The 18,579-nt window shown below is 43.7% G+C and overlaps 1 protein-coding gene and 1 long non-coding RNA gene across 6 annotated transcripts in view; one reads left to right on the top strand and one right to left on the bottom strand.

Moving 5' to 3' along the window:
• LOC139059937 (relaxin receptor 1-like) overlaps window positions 1-18,579 on the top strand; it is a 227,199-nt gene that overhangs the window by 128,816 nt on the left and 79,804 nt on the right. For all 5 annotated transcript variants that reach the window (XM_070538568.1, XM_070538567.1, XM_070538566.1 and 2 more), the window contains exon 7: window positions 1,003-1,074. In XM_070538568.1, coding sequence (XP_070394669.1) covers window positions 1,003-1,074 — 72 coding nt within the window. The remainder of the gene's footprint in view (window positions 1-1,002; window positions 1,075-18,579) is intronic.
• LOC139060532 (uncharacterized) lies at window positions 3,257-11,063 on the bottom strand. Its single transcript, XR_011514901.1, has 3 exons — window positions 10,765-11,063; window positions 9,126-9,262; window positions 3,257-4,033 (listed from the first exon to the last, which is right to left on the bottom strand). It is a non-coding gene; the product is annotated as an uncharacterized lncRNA (long non-coding RNA).

Raw genomic sequence — 18,579 nt, 5'->3', positions numbered from 1 at the left:
CCACAAGCGTTAGTGAGCGCTAAGCTGCACATGCAGGTTTTTAAGAAGAAATATTATAATATCTTTTGCCCCAACGATAAGTAAGACAAGAAGCGAAGACGAGAAGACGACCGAGCAGGTGCTGACATCAAGCCTGCGCTTATCCAGGGGAAAATGTTTTTTTTTTAATCCTTACTAAATATATTATTGATACTTCATTGGACTTGCGGTCATGTGACACTTGCTTCCTAATCCGATAGGATTATACAGAACACTCACCAGTAATTGGCTATCGTTGGCGCAAAATAAAACACACCATTCCTAGGGTATATGTTACCAAATGACGGAGTGGGCCTATCCTGATAATGCTATCGCATTTTATTTGCGCACTTGCAGCAAAGAACCTGCGAGAATTTTACGCTTTGAATCGAGACAGACGAAGCAAAGCACGCCATTCTTTGCCACGTATTTGGTGCTTACATCTAACTTCAGCTATTTTGTAACTCTTACCCGTTTACAGTTTCTGTGTAATTTTTTTCACAGAATCTATCAACAACACTGCCTTCGTTATTTACAATTTCAAGCGCCATACAGTGCTTCTTCTATTTCTTTTCTCCGTTCATTTTACCATGCCGTTACTATGATTTTTGCAGTTAATACTGCCACATGGTGTTGCACCTGTGGCCCTACCTAATGCCTTTGGGGCCCCTTATGGGAACAATAAATGAAAGGAAATTAACCCTTTTATGCCCGGTATCGTCGCCTCCAACGCATGCTTTTACAGATAATGTAGACAGTTAGACTTACAAGATATGACCGGTAATTAAAAGTCCAAATGGCGTGTATTACAATTCATTTCCATGGGCTTCCTAGCGCGTTCTTAGTACATATATTAATGCGTAATACGATAGGCGAAAGATGTTTTCGGAGATTGCAGATTACAAGTGCGCATTCAATTCTCTCGCAGTCAACTGCAAACTCAACGTCATCGCACGTCTCAAAATATTTGTGTCTACTTTTCAGCGTTCTCTCCTCGTCCAATGTGAGCAGCCTGGGTGAAGACGTCTTTGGAAATCTCCCAATGCTGAAAAATGTGTGAGTCATTTTTAACACACATGTGTGCTAATAACGTAAGCCAGTCAACCGCACATAAAGAGGAAGTTGTGCTCTAACGTAATAACAAACCAAAACCAAGTTCTGAATCTGTCGTCGAGTCTAAGAAAGTGCACCGCAGAAATTCACTAGGGTTGAGGATTGGGCGAGTTGGTATTGCATTCTATAACTGGTACAGCGCAGCATACAAAGGAAGAAACAAGCCGAGCTGGTCCTTTATCTGGCCGGTTCGGCTTGTTTCTTCTTTTGTATGTTTCGCTGTGCCAGTTCTAGCACCGCAGAAAGGGGTTCGAGGCCCCTCGTCACTGTCAAGCGCAATAGCTAAATATGGCGCCGCTCGTTTTCTCCGCTAGCCGAGCTCTGCAGTAGTTAAAAGGGCCCGCTGTACGTCTATTTCACTGGCGTGGAAGACAACGCTCTGTGTCAGCCGTCTACGACCATTACTCAAGTGCACTCTAAAACTTTTAACACCCTTAAGGGTGTAAATCGCTTGTCCCATGGGTGACGCCCTTTTTGGGTGTATTGCTACACCCCAAGCAAAGGGTGCACATTAACACCCCACAAAAGAAGGGGTGTTAATATGACGTCACCTCACCTATGGGTGTAAAGCAAACAACACCCTTTCTATATGGGGTGTAACACAGACAACCACCCTTTCAATATGGGTGTAGCATGTGACAACACCCTTCCAAAAAGGTGTTATCCCTGCAAGTATTTTAGCGTTCACTACAGCCATGTAGTTAATGGGCAGACTAGCTGTTGTGAATGCTGCCTAGCCTTAGCTATGGTACTACCTTGTTCAGTATGAGCCAGAATCTGTGAGGCGTCGTCATATTGCGCTTCTGGTCCGTCATGTGGTAGCATAACGTGCGGCCCTTTCAGGCAAAGAATTTAAGGGTTCGCCATTGCAGCAAGGCACACACGCCATGCTTTCGTAATCTTCCTCTGCAGTGATAGTACACTGCCGGCAGGATGCAGAGCGCAATAACAATGCGCGCTGCACTAAGGACACAGGATCTCCCGCACCTTGGTGTACCAGTACTTATAACTCCGTGGAAACAGCACACAGCCAAAAGCATAGTTACATGCATTTCAGAAATTATTAAAAACCTCCACTTTTCTTGGTCAAACATTTTCGCAACACGAGCTCGACCAGGAGGGAAAGACACCACAGCTCGCTGCTGTAGCTCATAGTGAATGCAATAGAGCGCAAGCAATGCATGTATTGGCGACGGTAACAAGTGCAGTACTACAGAAGCATACGTTTGCCTGTCAAGCAGTTTTTTGCCGTTTAAGCACATATTTTATACCTCTATTCATCAAAGTTGTCATTTATCTCCACCGGATGCTTCTACTAGTACCTTCACATATATGACTTAAAGGTAGCACTGAAAGCCCAAGAACAAAGTGCTTCCACGTCGAATAATCTTTCAGCATTTACGAACAAAACAGCATGTGTAGCTGTGCATGCTGTTCAATATGTAAGCATGCACTATTTTCTGAAATATACGTATGCTCCATTTACTGACAGTGACCTGCTTATACCCAATAACTTAGTGTATTTTTCACCATGTGCTTGCATTGAATATTCTACAGGCATTGTAAGGTAAGCTACCAGAATAACAATCAGCTAGTCTAAGGTTACCTAATTGAACAAAATCATTGTAAAATTTGTGACGAAATGTCAGAAGTATTTATTTCATTCAAGAAAAATGGTTACATAATAATGTTTGCACATTTTAAAAGTAAAAAGGAAGATGAGTAAAACCATACCAATACAAAGACATAAGCACCGAATAATGGCACAGGCTTACTCAATTAAATTTTAAGCAGAACAGTTTTTTTAAATAACCTCACTACGAACTATCACATGTTTTCATTTGAAAAGCACTGCATCTTATTATAAAGCACAAAAATAACCGGTCACATAAGTAAGAAGAAGTCTGAGTGTGTCTTGAACACAAGGATAAAAAGTTGGGCAAGTTGGTACAGTAACCTGATCTTGGATTGTAGCGCGAAGTGACACGGACACAGACTAGAAGCAGACAGGATGAGCGCTAACTCACAACTAAATTTTTATTGAAAAGAAGAATATATATATATATATATATATATATATATATATATATATATATATATATATATATATATATATGTGTGTGACTGCAAAAAACCGCAGCACATGTAAATGAATATTGAATACATAGTAGTAACATGAAGACGACAAACAAAAGCTATCAGCCATCAACTGCGTGGCAAATCTGAGTGCAAGCTATTCTCTTATCAAGTATACCTGTAGGCATTGCGACCAATGTGCTCCCAAGATATATGAGGCATTAGTCATTGCAGAGTTGTAAGGACATGACAATCCTACGATGATTATGTTCTTGAGGCTTTTTTCCCCACTTTCCATCTTTTGAAACATGTATACTTTAGTCTTGAAAACAAAAATGCTACAACTGGCGTGTGATAAGTTTTGCATCTTATTTCCTAGCAGCTCACTGAAAAGAGCCACGATGACAAGTTTAAATGCTGTTACCTCATCAGACATTCAAATTTCTTAAACACAAACAAAACCAGATAGGCATTAGAGTGAGCATCACTTAAATACATTACACTGGTTTAAATTTATTGCACCACTTTGGGCCAGGTAAAAACATTAGAAACATCAAAAATGTTAAGATTCTACGGCTAACCATGAAAACTAAATAAAAAAAATCATTAAGCTGTCTTAAACGGGTACAGGAGCTTTACAACTGGCCATCTTGGTGATGGACACGCAGATAGATGAGCAGCCATTCCACTGAGACGAGAATGTTGAGGGCTTCGCATGGAAGTCTGTGAGACACTGCAGAGTAGTTCTTGGTCCACATGAAGGAGGTTGCTTGCATACACGTCTGGGCCACCATACTGAATGCAGTGTTACCGGAACCTTTTCCCCCTGCATTGTGGTAAAAAAGCATGGTTTAAGTTTATACGGTATTTAATATGCAAAAAAAGAGGTGAGGCATGCAGACAGGACACGGACAGGAGTAGAGAAGTGAACACAAACGCGAAAAACATGAAAATTTTCATTAAATTGTTTTATTAGATAAAATTTTTATACTGTGTGTCATTCATTATGAGGGTTCATAACCGCAACACATTTATTATATAAGCAGGTAGAATTATCAGCTTGGTCAGTTTGTACAAGCTCGTTTGAGGCAAGAAATCGAGTTTCACAAACACAACCTCAACATTCTTGATTGAAAAAGGAACACCTTAGATGACATGCAGTCCTGTGAGTGGGAATTGCACAGTTCAACAAAAACAAATTAGAACTCACAGACCGATCCTGAAAAAGGAATAAGCACCTGCTACTGCAAAAAGCGAATTAATTGGCAGGTTTTAGTAGCACAAGGGCATCTTTGGCCAATGAGCGCCAAGTCTATATTGTAAAAGATAAAGTTGCATCTTTACAAAGCAAATATATAAATATGACTAATGCCTCTCTGCACTAGTTGCTTTGCTCTAGCGTGAAGTCATTTTAATGCATGCACACGTACGTACACATGCTACTCCCAAGTGTAACAGCTGCAGAATTAAAATTGGGCAGCAACAAAGTCGCAACCTTTAACCATTGATCACAAGCTGTACTAGTGACTGGAGGTAGTACCAATATCGCCAATGACTAGTTGCACTCTTTCTGCCCGACGTTATGCTGCTCTTGTTGTCAAAGATGAGTTACAGTCGGCATTGAGGGAAAGCTGCCCAAGAGCAGCTCTTATTTTTGTGTTATTTCTAACCAGAGACCAATGAAGTAATATATTTTTAGAAAATGACACCGAAAATTGAGTACGTAAAACATTTGGTACATTTTCCGGAATTAACTTAGGGGTTAACAGCTAAAGCGGCAATCCAGACACTAGAACATGTTTTGACATGTTTGCTACCAGTGAATGCTGGAAAATATGTTGGCATTCTGTAGTTTTGTCCAACAATGCAAAAGGGATTCTTAATAACTGAGGAAATAAATGGAAAAGTATCATGAAGTATATTTCGTGAATGTAATGCAGAATCACTCAACTTCTGTTGCTATATAATCTCCACTTGATTAACCTGCACTTTCTGAACTAGTTCAGGAGGTACTGCATTTCACTACTCATTCCACCAGTTCAACGTGGTAGCAACTGCACGTTATGATTTGTTTTACTTAGTGCAGGCTATGTACATGGCGAGTTCACAGCATTCCCTGCACTCGGCCGAAAGGCAGTGCATGTTTACGCAGCAGGTGTGGTGCCGCTTCTGCACGAGCGATGCGCAGAAATCAGTTTCATACAATAATTACTAGAGGGAACTCTGACGTTAGTGTCCACAGGAGATCAAACAAGAACGGCTGTACCAGCATGGAAATTATGGGAAGTACATGGATTTGCCTAAACTTCGTCTGTTTGGCTTCAAACGGCTTTGTGACTTTGTATTCTAGTCATTTTCAACAATATACTGTGTAATAAATAAATAAACATTAAAATCGTCCGACAACAGGATTCAAACACAGGAACTCTAGAACAGAAGTCTGATATTGAAACCATTAAGCAACGGAGGCATATAACGACAAGCGAGTGCAACGCCCTGATGAATTTATCGCGGGCATACTAGTGCCTTGAGACGCTTGGTGCCCTTCGATTTGGCTACCTGGACAAGCTCAATCGTTGCAATTAATAGCAATTGTGCGTGTTGGCGCCGTCTTCTGCACTTCGAAGAGTATAGACTGCGCCGAAATTTACGACAATAAGATTTATATAGCGTATAATATATGAAGCCACAAGAACGTCTGAATTCACAAGCACGAATATCAGACAAATCCATGTGCTTCCCATCATTCCCATGGTGGTACGACTGCAGCGCCAGAGTTCCCTCTAGTAATTACTGTAAGAAACTCTATGGCAGAAATAACCGAAGTGCCTCGCATTTTGTTCTGGAGTAATAAACTAAGTTTTGCTGGTCCCATAAATCTTACTGGTCATTAATTCCAAGTTTTAGTGCAGTCACATGTCTAGTAGGCAATTGTATTTTGCATAAACATTGCAAAGCCAACTGTGATGAAAGTTCACTCTGGTAAATTGTTTATGATCGAGTAGCATAGACTACTGAAGCAATCTCTGGAAGGCAAGTGAAGTAATTTTCTTATTAGCAGCCTTTAAACAGCATTCGAGCATATGACACATGCACATCAGATATGCAGATATTTCCTTGACTAAGCAAGAAGCGATGCTTCATGTTCCACGAGGCTACTTCTATCAAAGCAGTATTGGTGCTCTCTAGAAACAATGCCAATGCAGATGATCCAAATATTTTTCAGGGGCAACAGCTATGCCTGAAATCATGCTAGATTATTTTTTTTAAACACATGCTCAGACCATGTTAGAAGTGCTTCTTAAAATCCTCCTATTTATTAGACTAGTCATATATCTGTACACAAAGGCTACTAATTAGGTCCCATGCTATATCATCTTAACAAAAACTTCACTTAGTAATACACATGCTGTGATAAGATTTGAGACCACATTGAGATGCTGAACAAGGTGAATTCATTATTTTTAAAATGAAGCTCCTGTTCTTCCAAACGAGAAGAACGGATACTGAGGGTCAAAATTTTTCTGAATTACAGCTGGAAGATGCCAGGGAAGGCACGTGGAAACTTATTTGTAATTTTCTATTTAAATGTAGAAATGATAAAAGGAAATGAAAATGGTAAAAAAAACAGGCATGGGGGGAGAACGAACCTACAGCCTTTGCATTAGGCATGCGATGCACTAACCACTGTGCCACCGAGGCAGCATTCAACCGTCCACAATGGCCCCTCAGATTGTCGACGCTCGAACACGGCCGTAGTACCACAGTGGTTAGTATATCACATGCGTAATGTGAAGGTTATGGTTCCGTTCCCCACCAAGAGGTGGATATCTTTTAATCCACTTTCACTTACCTAGAATTCATCATTTCTATACTTCATATAAAAAACTTAAAACATGTTCCTCTATGCTTTCCTTGGCCTCATTATCTGCTGGCTTCTTCCAGTTCTGTTACTTCCAACACTTATACATATTCTAATCTGGTAAGTAAACAGTTCTGTATGATGCTGGAATGCAATATGAAACATTATTGCAGGGCTGTGTTATGTAGAATGCCTAACATTGCCCAGGCAAGGTGTATTTATGTCAATCTGAAAAAAAAACAATTCCCACTCTAGGCAGAAATGCTGTGTACTGCTGTGTGCAACAGGGTTTAACGAAAACAACTTGTTCAGAAATAAAGCCACCAAACGAGGAAATATGTAAACTAGATGAAAATGTGTGCGGTTGCAGGCTAAAAATTTAGCACAGCAACAGATGTATACATAATGAAGGAAGCGCGAGGATGGTTTATTTTGGACACACGGGGCAATATACTTGAAAGATGCGCATATGAGCTTACATGTGGAGAAATATTGTTTATGTAGCAGCTAAACTACGAACAGGCCTAGAACACACTGATGCAAGGTGTCGAGCATGTAAATCTTATCATGCCCTTAAGTGAAAGAAACATGGCTGTTTCTCATGATTTGCTACATATGGCTGGCTCACACAACTTAGCCACTTCTATATATGCCTTGTAATTACCAGGTGGTCTGTATGACATGTGCAAGCTTTAAATATGTACAAGTGCCACGTAGCTGGACAGCACCAAGGGAATGTCGTTTGCCATCGTTTTGAGGAAGTGAAACCAATTCTTACATTTCTTCTAATTAGTTAATTAGTTAGTAACGATTACTTAACTGCTCAAATATAATATTCAACGCAAAAGTGTCAGTGCGAAAATTGTAGAGCATCGTGAAAAATTCCCAATCCAGCTTTCTACTGCTCAATAGGTGCAACAAATTTTTCTTTCAAGCTAGAAAGAAGCCAGTGAACACACGCAAGAAGTGCCGTGCAACTAACTGCTCCTGCACCTGAACACCATTTGGCTCCTCCTTTCATGCTTGAAAAAAACTTTGAAAAGAATATTTTAGAAAGTGATTAATTATTATTGACTATGTTTTAGGCAAAATGCATGAAATAGTGTGACTGCCACCGCCATTTTCGGCGACATGAATTGACTCCATTTTCATGTCCAAATCCAGCTATACATGGTGCGTGTTTTGAGCTGGTTCTGTAATTTAGGCTGGTTTTGACTAATTGAAGCTTCGCACTTTAATAATGGAGTCAGGTTAAAAAGAAATTGGTACATAAACGGCCACTGACAGTACTACATACTCCTTTAACTTAGTGCAAAGTGCTTGTGAGCCAAGAAGTTGGTAGTTCTAAGCAGTATTTCTCATTTTGACCTGGTGTAATAGCCCACTTACTATGATGCCATGCTGCTCAGTCATGCTGGTCCCAGCTTCAATCTAGGCCATGGCAGCTGCCCTCCAATGAGGATAAAATGCAATACCGCCTATGCACTTAGATTCAGGTGTACATTAAAGAAGCCAGGTTACCAAAACTTTAGGTTTTGGGATGTAAAAGCCCATAATTTAATTTTAAAATCGAAAAATGCTTTATTAGGAGCAGGGGCATCATTTTGAGCTTTTACTGCACTGCCATGGCACCAAGAAGCTCCAAGTAAATAAAAACAATTTCTTAGACAATGTACATATCTTGCAAACATTTACAAACACTTCTCTGCATGCACCTCCGTTGCTGTTATATTTAGATCCGTATGCCAAGGCGGGCTATGATGTTAGAACATGTTTCAAATTTTTTTTACCGCTTTAAAGTTGTTTGTTATTTTGCATCTCACTGTGTGTCGAACGCACATTTCAGTGCATCAATTTCTTCAGAGTGCACTCCTCTTTATTTATTTGTGCATGCAAAAAGGGTTCAGAACTGCTTTCTGAAGGTCTGTATAACAAGCAAAAAACAATTCTATGTAGGCTGCACAAAGAGAAAGGATTGGTTTGTAAATATGTTATTTAGTTCTTAAAAAAAGAGGCAGCTGTCAGTATTCTGTTCCAAAGTAAAAATTGCCCCTACCTGGCTCTGCTTCATTTTCCAATGTTGATGGTCCATTCGGGGGCACTCAACTGATAGGCTGCACTTTGGCGATGTCGGGTGTGCTGTCGCCAGGCCCAAGGTCGATCGACATCCTCACCAAAAGTAGAGTCCAAACGCTATAAAAGAAATATCTCATCATTTTGCTATCAGTTTTGTCATCTTGCGTGTTTCACACACGGCCGTCAGTGAAATATTTCGTAACTTGGATACTGAAAGAAATTCAAGCATTTTCTGGCAGCCAAGCTGATGATGATGATGTGTGGTGTTTTATGGCGCAAGGGCCAGGTTTGGCCAAAGAGCGCCATGACAAGTGGTAATGTTGACGATGTATTATGGAAGATGTGACTTGGCTGTAAACTGGCCTAAAAATTGTCGATTTGAAGTGCGTAAAATCTACGTGCTATAACATTATGGCGATGACTAATGACAAATACTATTAACATTAAAATCCATCGTGGAAGAATGATGCAAAATAGAAAATATATAGAATGGTAAAATTACTTGGAGCACTGCTGCCTCGCGGGGCCCTTGAAACACAAGGGCCTAGAGGCATGTGCTATACGAAAGAGCTATCACAGCGGCATCCTCTGAAGAGAAGGTGGCAGCCAGGCTGAATACACAGTAAATGGAGAACATTAAAGAGCAGATGCAGTTGTCACATTAGATTGATCAAGTACAGCAGAAATGGAAAATAAATCAGTGATACTGTGTCTGTTGGCTTTGAATGCAAGAAACGTAAAAACAGGGCCTTGCAGCCACGCCACTTTGAATTTCCCGCGTTTGCTACACCTCACAAGTTTGGCATCGTCCGGTACTCGGGGATAGTAACCGCTTAAAATCAAGATGAGCGAGCGTCAGCATAAGTGAACAGGATACTTAACCGGGCAATATAGGCGCATAAAACAACTCACGTAGCGAAGCTACTGTCAATTACCCGATGACGCATCTGGGGGCGGTGCAGTTTGGGCGAACAATTCAAAAAGGAATGCGAGTTTCACTTGTTTCACGCCTACTAAGCTAACACAGAATTTGAGTTTCTTACTAAACTATACTGGATATTTACGCTCCGAATAAAACGCTGGAAATTTTGTTACCTCACATTGCATACGTATGAGTGAGGAAATTGCTTTTATTGTGTTCTACCCAGACGGCACGCAGCAGCTACCACTCTCATGCAACAAAAGCATGAAAGTGGTACTCGTGACACCGAAAACAAACATATACAGCGCCAACGTTACGCCCCTTAGAGTTGGAACTAAGCACGATCAAGCCATTTAGTTTTCTAGCCTTCATAACGCCATAAACACGACCAAACATCGAGCGAAAAAACTCTGCTCTCGAAAATTATTACCGCTTCCATTTATACACCTATCGCTGCCACAAGCAAACGCCAATGGGCTAGCTATCCACAAGCCGCAGATTAGACTGACAGCAACATATTACGGTAACGTAAAACAATTTCCACGCTGACTTAGCAGCCGCGGTGTGCTCTAAGTGCCAAAGTTCTCGTTTGCCGCTCGAAATTCACACCATGATCACGGGCACTGCATCTTTCACATGAAATATTGCACGCTTTGCTCCGGAGCTCAATAGGCGGGCGAAACGCATTTGCACGTACCTGAAATCCGCATGCCGGAAACCCGTCGACGCTTCCGAGAACGGGGCGCACAGCCATACACCCGTACGGCGGCTTGACTTGGACGTGAGGCACTTCTATCAAACATTTAACATGCGACATGCTTCACACCGATTGCGCGAACACCAAAAAATGACGCAGGCCGCATTGCGACGCCGAGCAGACGTGCATCCACCGATGAGCTGCGTGCGCGGATTGCAGAGAACAAAGCCATACAAAACGTTAGGCGCGAGAAGATGGCGGCTCTCGTTGCGGAGACGAAGCGAACGAAGCAATGACGCGCGAATGAATGTTGCCAACTGTTGGTTCCGCGTTATGCCGGCGGTGGTGGCTTTAGTGGCGTGTGTTGCGGCTGTCTAATTTTTTATTTCTTTTTACCAAACAGTATAATTAAGATCAGTTATTTGTTTGAATTTTTAACTGTGTCATTTGGCATTATCTTTGTCTTTTTATGCTATTAAGCGGCCAATTATGGCCTCCCAGGTTCGCGCGCAAATCTCAGAGGCCATAAGACAACTCGTTAGGAGATGCCGTTCTTGTCGTTAACGTTTCATCATCGTTTCTTCAACTGAGATAGGTAGTGTCCCTTTTCCCGGGGTTGGGAGGGGGCGATCAAGACGGCATCGCTCAGCGGGGGGTGGGGGAGTAGGTTGGTGTTGGTTCTTATCGCGAAATTCGCGAACCCTGCGATTTTTTTTTATAACGTAAGCATTTCTATACTTCCCCAACAAGAAAAACCATCCGTCCGTCAGTCCGTACCGCACGATATCTTTCAATATAGAACCCGCAGCAGCGAGTGAATTCACCTTCGTGCTAGCTCTCGCTTCAAGGCTTCAACGCTACCGAAGCGGCGAGAACACTGCGCTCACGAAGCTTTCAGCTTATGCCGCACTATGCGCTTTTCGCAGATCACTTTCAAGATAGGTGTGCGCGCGTCTGTTTTCAAAGCGAAGTAAACGGTGAGAACACAGCGCGTGAAGTTTTCAGCAGTGGGCACACTCTGTCCACAATGCAGTTCGCTTTCAAGATACGGTTCGCGCGGCCGTGCCACAAGCAGCCGCCGCCGGAGAACGGTTGATAATGGTTCGTCGCGGATGAGGAGGGCTAAAGAGCGATAACGGCTCAAAACGAACGGAACGTCACCAGCGCGCCTGGCCCCGCCACCTGCAGTACTTTGCTTGCGCTGCCGACCAGAGCAGCCCGTGTCGCCGCAGCGCTGGCGCTTATACTTGTTGGATCAAGTCTCATAACATTGATGACGACATGGACTGCGTGTCGATGAGGAAGAGTCACAATGCTTATGCACACTTAGACAAATCCGAGAGGAGTTCCTGTGTGATTTTTTTTACCGGAAATGTAGAGTCAGCGGTGGGACCCAGAGTTGACAATGCCTGTAAGAGGGGTGCCAAGCTTTTTTTCTTTTGTGAGAGTTTTGCCCAGCTCCCAAAGATCTGCTCAAGCTAAGACTTTCTGATGGATGTATGTGTTTTTTTTTATTGTCGCATGCCCTCGAACCGCCACGAATCCTACAGTGTAATGGCATTAATGCAGTATTCACGTCCAAAGGGAAATGCAGCCGTTAATTGGGCTGCCTAAGGTTTGCGGCCCGCCGGCAGCTGCCCTCCCGTCCCCCGTTTCCGTTGACAAGTTAGGGGGAGGGGTTTAGAGCAATCTTACACCCCCCTCCCCACAGTGGCGTAACCAGAAAATTTTTTCGTGTGAGGGGGGGGGGGGGTCCCAATTGACCGTGGAGGGGGAAGGAGCGGGGCCATTGCCATAGCAGCAAAAATTTTACTTTTAGTGAGCGTTACAAGTGCCCGGTGTGCCCCACTTGGCTACGCCGCTACTAGCGCCCCCCCCCCCCCCCCCCCGCTATCGGCGGAAATCGAGCTATCAGAACGTGCATGACACGCATGCATGACATAACATGAAAGACATGCCGCGAAGCTAGCATGGATGTCGTTACATCTTCATCATCATCAGCTTATTTTGACGTCTATCGCAGGACGAAAGCTTCTCCAGCGATCTCTAATACCCCTGTCTTGTGCTAACTGGTTCCACGTGTTTTCAAGTTTCCCGAATCCATCACGTCCACATTATTCTCTGTCGTCCTCGACTGTGCTTTCCTTCCCTTAGCACCCATTTTGCAACTCCAATAGACCAGCAGTTCTCTCCCTTACGCATTGCAATGTCTGCCCAGCACGACTTCTTCCTCATAATGTCAACCAGTATATCAGCTATTCCCGTTCGCTCTCTAATCCACATCGCTGTCTTCCAGTCTATTATCATCATGCCTAATAATTTTCATTCCATCGTTCGTTGCGCGGTCCTCAACGTCTTCCCAAGCTTCTTTGGTAACTTCCAAGTTTCGGCCCCATACGTTAGTAACGGTAGAAAGCAATGGTTAGCAGTAAGCTCCCTGGTCATGATTTAGTAATTCCTGCCGTAAGCTCTCCAGCTAATGTTTTATTTTTGTTAATTTCCTTGATCAGAGGCCCCTGCGAGTAATTAAGCTCAATAAACGTATTTCTGCGCAGGTTCTAGAGGCTGACTGCCGACCATGACATTCGTTCTCTCGCCACGCTGCGGAACATTACTTTTCTCTTCTGCATACTAACTCTCAGTCAGACTTACACTTTCTTCGACATGTTCCTCAAACGTTTGTTGCAAATAGTCTGCAGTGTTGCTGAGTATGCCAATGTCATCTACGAACCGTAAGTTGGTGAGCTATTTACCGTTAGCCCTCACTCCTAACCATTCCCAGTCTAACTGGTTCCACACCTTTAAGTATTCAGTGATAGCATTGTAAATATTTTGCTATTGATCATATGAAGCCTTTCGCAGATATCTGGCTATGCAAAGTCTGCGCGTTAGTGTCCTCCGTTCAATATCAACATTCGTGGGAAACTTCATTTTTGACCACTGTTCGGAGCCAGTGCGCTGCTGCCTAGGTGCCCCGATCTAATCATTCCAGCTACCTGATTCAAGCGCAGGTAGCGCGCGTTTCATGTACAGCCAATATCAACGCCTTAACTGGCAATGTTCATCCATCATATACTGTAAGCTTGTTCACTTACTCCCTTATAATTAGGGTGTAAATTAGAAAGACTGGGGTGTTCAAAGGGTGTTTTCTTGTTGAACACCCTTTTTCGTTAAAAAAGGGTGTTTCAAAGGTGTTTACAAGGGTGAACAGATGAATACACCCGCATTACACCCATAAGGGTGTGAAATTTTTTGGAGTGTGGCGTAGGTGCACAACGCGCTTGCCGAAAGAAAAGCCCATGCCCAGATGCCCCGCGCCGCGCTTTTACATTTCATTTACTGTCGCTCTCTGCGGTGCGCTAACAATGCCACTCGTAGTGTGCTGGTCTCCAATGCACCTCTTTAATGCCAACTTGAGTTACTGGGCATGTGCGAGTAGGTGCATGCCGCTCTTAAATTAACGCTTTTCATGCCAATTTGGGTTACTGAGTAGGTACTGCTGGGAATGTCCATTAAGTTTCTCCGGCGCTCAGCGGAATCAGACCCACGTCACAAGGATACCGCAACAACAGCAACCCATCCCTTTAGCAGGCTGCGGCACAAATGTACTGGCTATGTGCCACTGCTCAGTGAACCCTTCTCGGGCCAATGCTTTAGTAAACTGCGCCATTATTGCACTGGGCACGTGCCGCTCTTTCATGAACCTCTCGCCAACTTCGAACATTGAGCATGCGCCACTGAATGTGTGGCAAGCGAGGGAACAATTCTTAGCGTTCGCAGGCATCTGTGTGAGCCACGCTTCTCGTATCGCAGGCCACGCGAAAACGGCGAAACAATCTTGCTGTGCCGCTTGTGGCTGGGAGTGGCGTTCACGAACGGCTACTCCTATCGTATCGCAATGGCCGAGAGACCGATGTGCGACTCCTGTACGTGCGAGGAAACCATCGACCACCTATTGCGCATTTGCCCTCGCTACGACGTACAATGCCTCTCTCTGAGGACAACATTAAGCAGATCGGACTCAAGACCGTTCTCCGAGTCAAAGATACTCGAACGGTGGCCACGCCCGTCACTGGCACGAACAGCGATTCGTGCATTAGTATACACAACTTGAAGTCCACCGGCCTAAGAGACCGTTTATAGCGTCCCTGTGCATCCTCCCACACGCACTCAGTGCTCACTCTCTCCCCTTTTTTCTCTTTCTATTCCCCTTTCCCTCATCCCCAGTGTAGGGTAGCAAACTAGGTGCTCGTCTGGTTGACCTCCCCGCCTCTCCTGCCTTTGCTGTCTTTCTCAGCAGTGCCATTGCATGACGCAGCGTGTCCAGGATTAAGCGCGAGAGAAGAGCCCGGTGGCCGCGTGAAGCATTTCTCACCCATCGCATGCACCGGCGCGCCATGAATTCGGGAGACACCACGCAGGCCTCGCTGCGGCGGGCACTTGATGTCTTCTCCAAGTTTTCTTAGCAAGCGCGAAAAAGGAATCCTGCTGCAATACACGCCTCATACGTAACTCGTTTCCACGGTGGCAATACGTATGTGTATGTATGTTTACGTATATGTATATAATATGTATATGTGCTGCTGTATTGATTCAATCCTCAACGCATTACCGTCTAATGTCAACCGGGAGATAGGTTATGACGCAATTTCTTTTACTAATATTACGGTGACAAAAAAGGGGTGTATGGCGAGCGCAGTTCGACTGGTATATATTTCTTCGCTCATGTTCAAAACAACTAAATGCGCAATTTAGGATACAGATTGTTGTTTGAACTTACATACATTAATACTGATATAGAATATTGTTTCATTTAAGTATGGGCAATAGGTTGTCATAGCTCACGAGAGAGAGAGAGACAAAAGGGATGGAAAGACAGGGAGGTTAGCCAGTGTAAATACCGGCTGGCTACCCTGCGCTGGGGAAAGGGGTGAAACGAATAAAAGGTGAGTTTTCGCCGTTTTGTGACGTCACGTGACAGGCAGGTGAAGTGGGTGCAGCCCGAAAACTTTTGGGCAATAGCCAAGGGCTAATGGCAAAAACGCGTAGAATCAGAAATAACTATTTTTCTTTTGTTCGGTCAAATCATGCATAATCATTGTGTACACGTCATATCAGATGGGGAGCTATCACGGTTTTCGAGACGTCGCGTGACAGGCAGGGGTAGTGAGGGTTGTTCTAAAAAGTTTTTGAACAATTGCGGAGGGCTGATAGCAGAATTGCGATAGAAAAGTTTGGAATAGTTTTACGCTATAGCGCCCAATGAATACATACTGTGTCCCGTGGCAATTGCCCCTTCACACGCTTGTTATGCTTCACAGAGTTACAATTCTCTACAGAGGCGAAGATGACTTTCGGGAACCGGCGTTATGCAAAACGCAGTGCTTTCCGAGGTTCGAAGCGAATTGCGAGGACCACAAAGGCGGAGTCAATGCCATTGCTAACAGCAGAGAATTATTTCAATGAAAAGGCGGCGCCCAACGGCAAGGAGCCTAATAGCGAACGTCTAAGTGGTTAGGCCTAGCATTGCCGCAGTGGTGGCTGCGGCTTCCAGCGGATCTGCGTGCGAGAGCGCTGGTTCGAGGTGGCGAGGTAATCGAAATGGCAGTGGTGATAGGTCATACATTCCAATGTGGCTATTTGGACGTCTTGCGCGGCCTGATGTAGCAGCACAGCCGAAGACCGAGCGAGTCGGCACGAATGCCACAACGCCAGGATGTTCTGCTGCCACGTGACCATCCTCTGCGTCATGACGTCACGACACATGCGTTTCTGAAAAAAAAGATGCAGGCTCGTAAAAAAGGCATATACTAAATTGTTTAGAGCTCTGCGCGCCTTGCAAGCATCTTTCTTAAGATTTTAAGGTTAAGAACCTTCTTTTAAAGCAAGAAACTAAAAAAAAAATATTACCGCAAATATCAATTCTTTTTTAACGCACTACATATCGCTCGTAGGTGAATGGTGTCTGTGAGTGTGAAGCTCAAGCCCGTGAAAGCTAGCTTCCATTCATCGCACTGAGCTTTCATAAATGGATTTTTGAGAAGGTGCACGGCAGTCTCATAACGTTTGCCATGTATTACCTAACTATTCTATTGAGCAGTTACTGTGCCACATATAGCAATACGTAGCGCAGCACTTTTCGCGTCTGCCGAAATCTAGCGGAGAATGGAGCTTGCCATGCATAATTACATTTGGTAGGCTGTTGTGCACTAAGAGTACATGTGGTCTACTTGATGATTATGAGTACCCAGGTAGACCACTGCTTCTTTATTGGCTGGGCCATTACCGTCGAACGCTTATGCCGCAGAGTACAGGCAACTTGCTTCCGAAAGCTGTAACGCCAGCACCGCAGTATGCGGCGGCTGTGCGCTTGCAAAGCCAGCTTGTACAACTAAGAATTACAAAGTGGCGTGCGACACCGGTTTCCAGGCTTTGTGAAATGTTGTGTGAGACAGCTGTACCTCCACGGACAGCTACTACACAAACATGGACAGCCGTGCTTTCACCTGATTTGCCCTGTCAAATGAAGAATTTTCATTGGCAATACCAGTGGGGCATTCTACCTACAAGAGACAGGCTCGAACGCTGGCATATGGTAGCGAATTGTAAATGCATGCATTGCGCACAAACAGATGCCAAATCGCATGTAGTAAAGGAGTGCGCTGTAGCACGCACATTCCGGAAGCTAGTTGCAAGAATGTTTGCAATATCCATAGTGCGGCCACCACAGCGCCGAGATCATCTTTCGAGTCTCGTTTATTACAGCGTTAGCTACGTTTTGTGGTGCTTCCTCAACATTGCAGAACGATCGCGGTAGTCAAATAGAGCAATGTATCCCAGAATGAGAAAACTATGGTATATAGTATGGGGTCATCTTGAAGAACAGTTGTTCGAACTCGGTGAAGCCGAGTTTCTTCACCGCTGGTCTACAGAGTACGTAACCGACTCTCGAGGCAAAGTCTTTCTGCAGTCAGAATAATGCTCAATTCTGTTTGCCTGAGTTGAGACTTTGTATTTGCATGTGCCCCGGGTGTCTTTCATAAATTCAACGCTGACAATAATGCTTTTGCGTGGACGCTGTAATAATGTTTCGTCGTTGTTGTGTGGCAAAGCCAGTGTCAAGCAGACGTCATTTATTATTTCATTTGCTAATCCGTTTTGGTTAGATCAACTATGATGTATTACATGTGGTATACCTTATATTGTACTATACGTTCATACCACAGTTTTAGGCGTGCCTACGGGTGAATAAATTTTCATGTCAATTTGCTCGGATTGAAGGTCGCCGACAACGGGAGCTAAAAGAATTTCATGCCTAATAAGGCGAAAGCGTTTCGAATCACCATAATTTGGAGAGACGAGGCTGAGTTGCCATGGGCAGTGTTTCTTTATTGAGCACAGCTTTGCCCAAGTTTGATGTAACGGTACTTTGAGGGAAGAATTTGAAGTAATCGAAATTACTTTCTAGCGATTCGAAGAATGTTGACTAAAAAATTACTGCATTTTCTCACACATTTCATCAACGAATTTCTCGATACTACAGCCAGGCAGAGTAATAAATTGAACCTGCGATTAAGAGAAATGTGTAATATGTCTAGTGACCTAATTCGCCTACTGTGGTGCATATTTGCCGATCTAATAGCCACGTAATTAAACGCAAGAATTCCGAAGAAGGAACCACCGCAGTGCGTCATGCCACTCTGCCCCGTCCTTTAACCCCCCTTTTTTTACCATTCCCGCATTATTTTTGTTTTTGCTAAAAAGGGAAGAGGAAAAAAGAAAAAAAATCCTTTGCACAAAAAAAAGGAATACTGG

The sequence above is a fragment of the Dermacentor albipictus genome, chromosome 5, assembly GCF_038994185.2.
Source record: "Dermacentor albipictus isolate Rhodes 1998 colony chromosome 5, USDA_Dalb.pri_finalv2, whole genome shotgun sequence".
NCBI classification, from domain to species: domain Eukaryota; kingdom Metazoa; phylum Arthropoda; class Arachnida; order Ixodida; family Ixodidae; genus Dermacentor; species Dermacentor albipictus.
The sequence above is the reverse complement of the archived record's forward strand: the minus strand, read 5'-3'. Positions and strand labels throughout refer to the sequence as shown.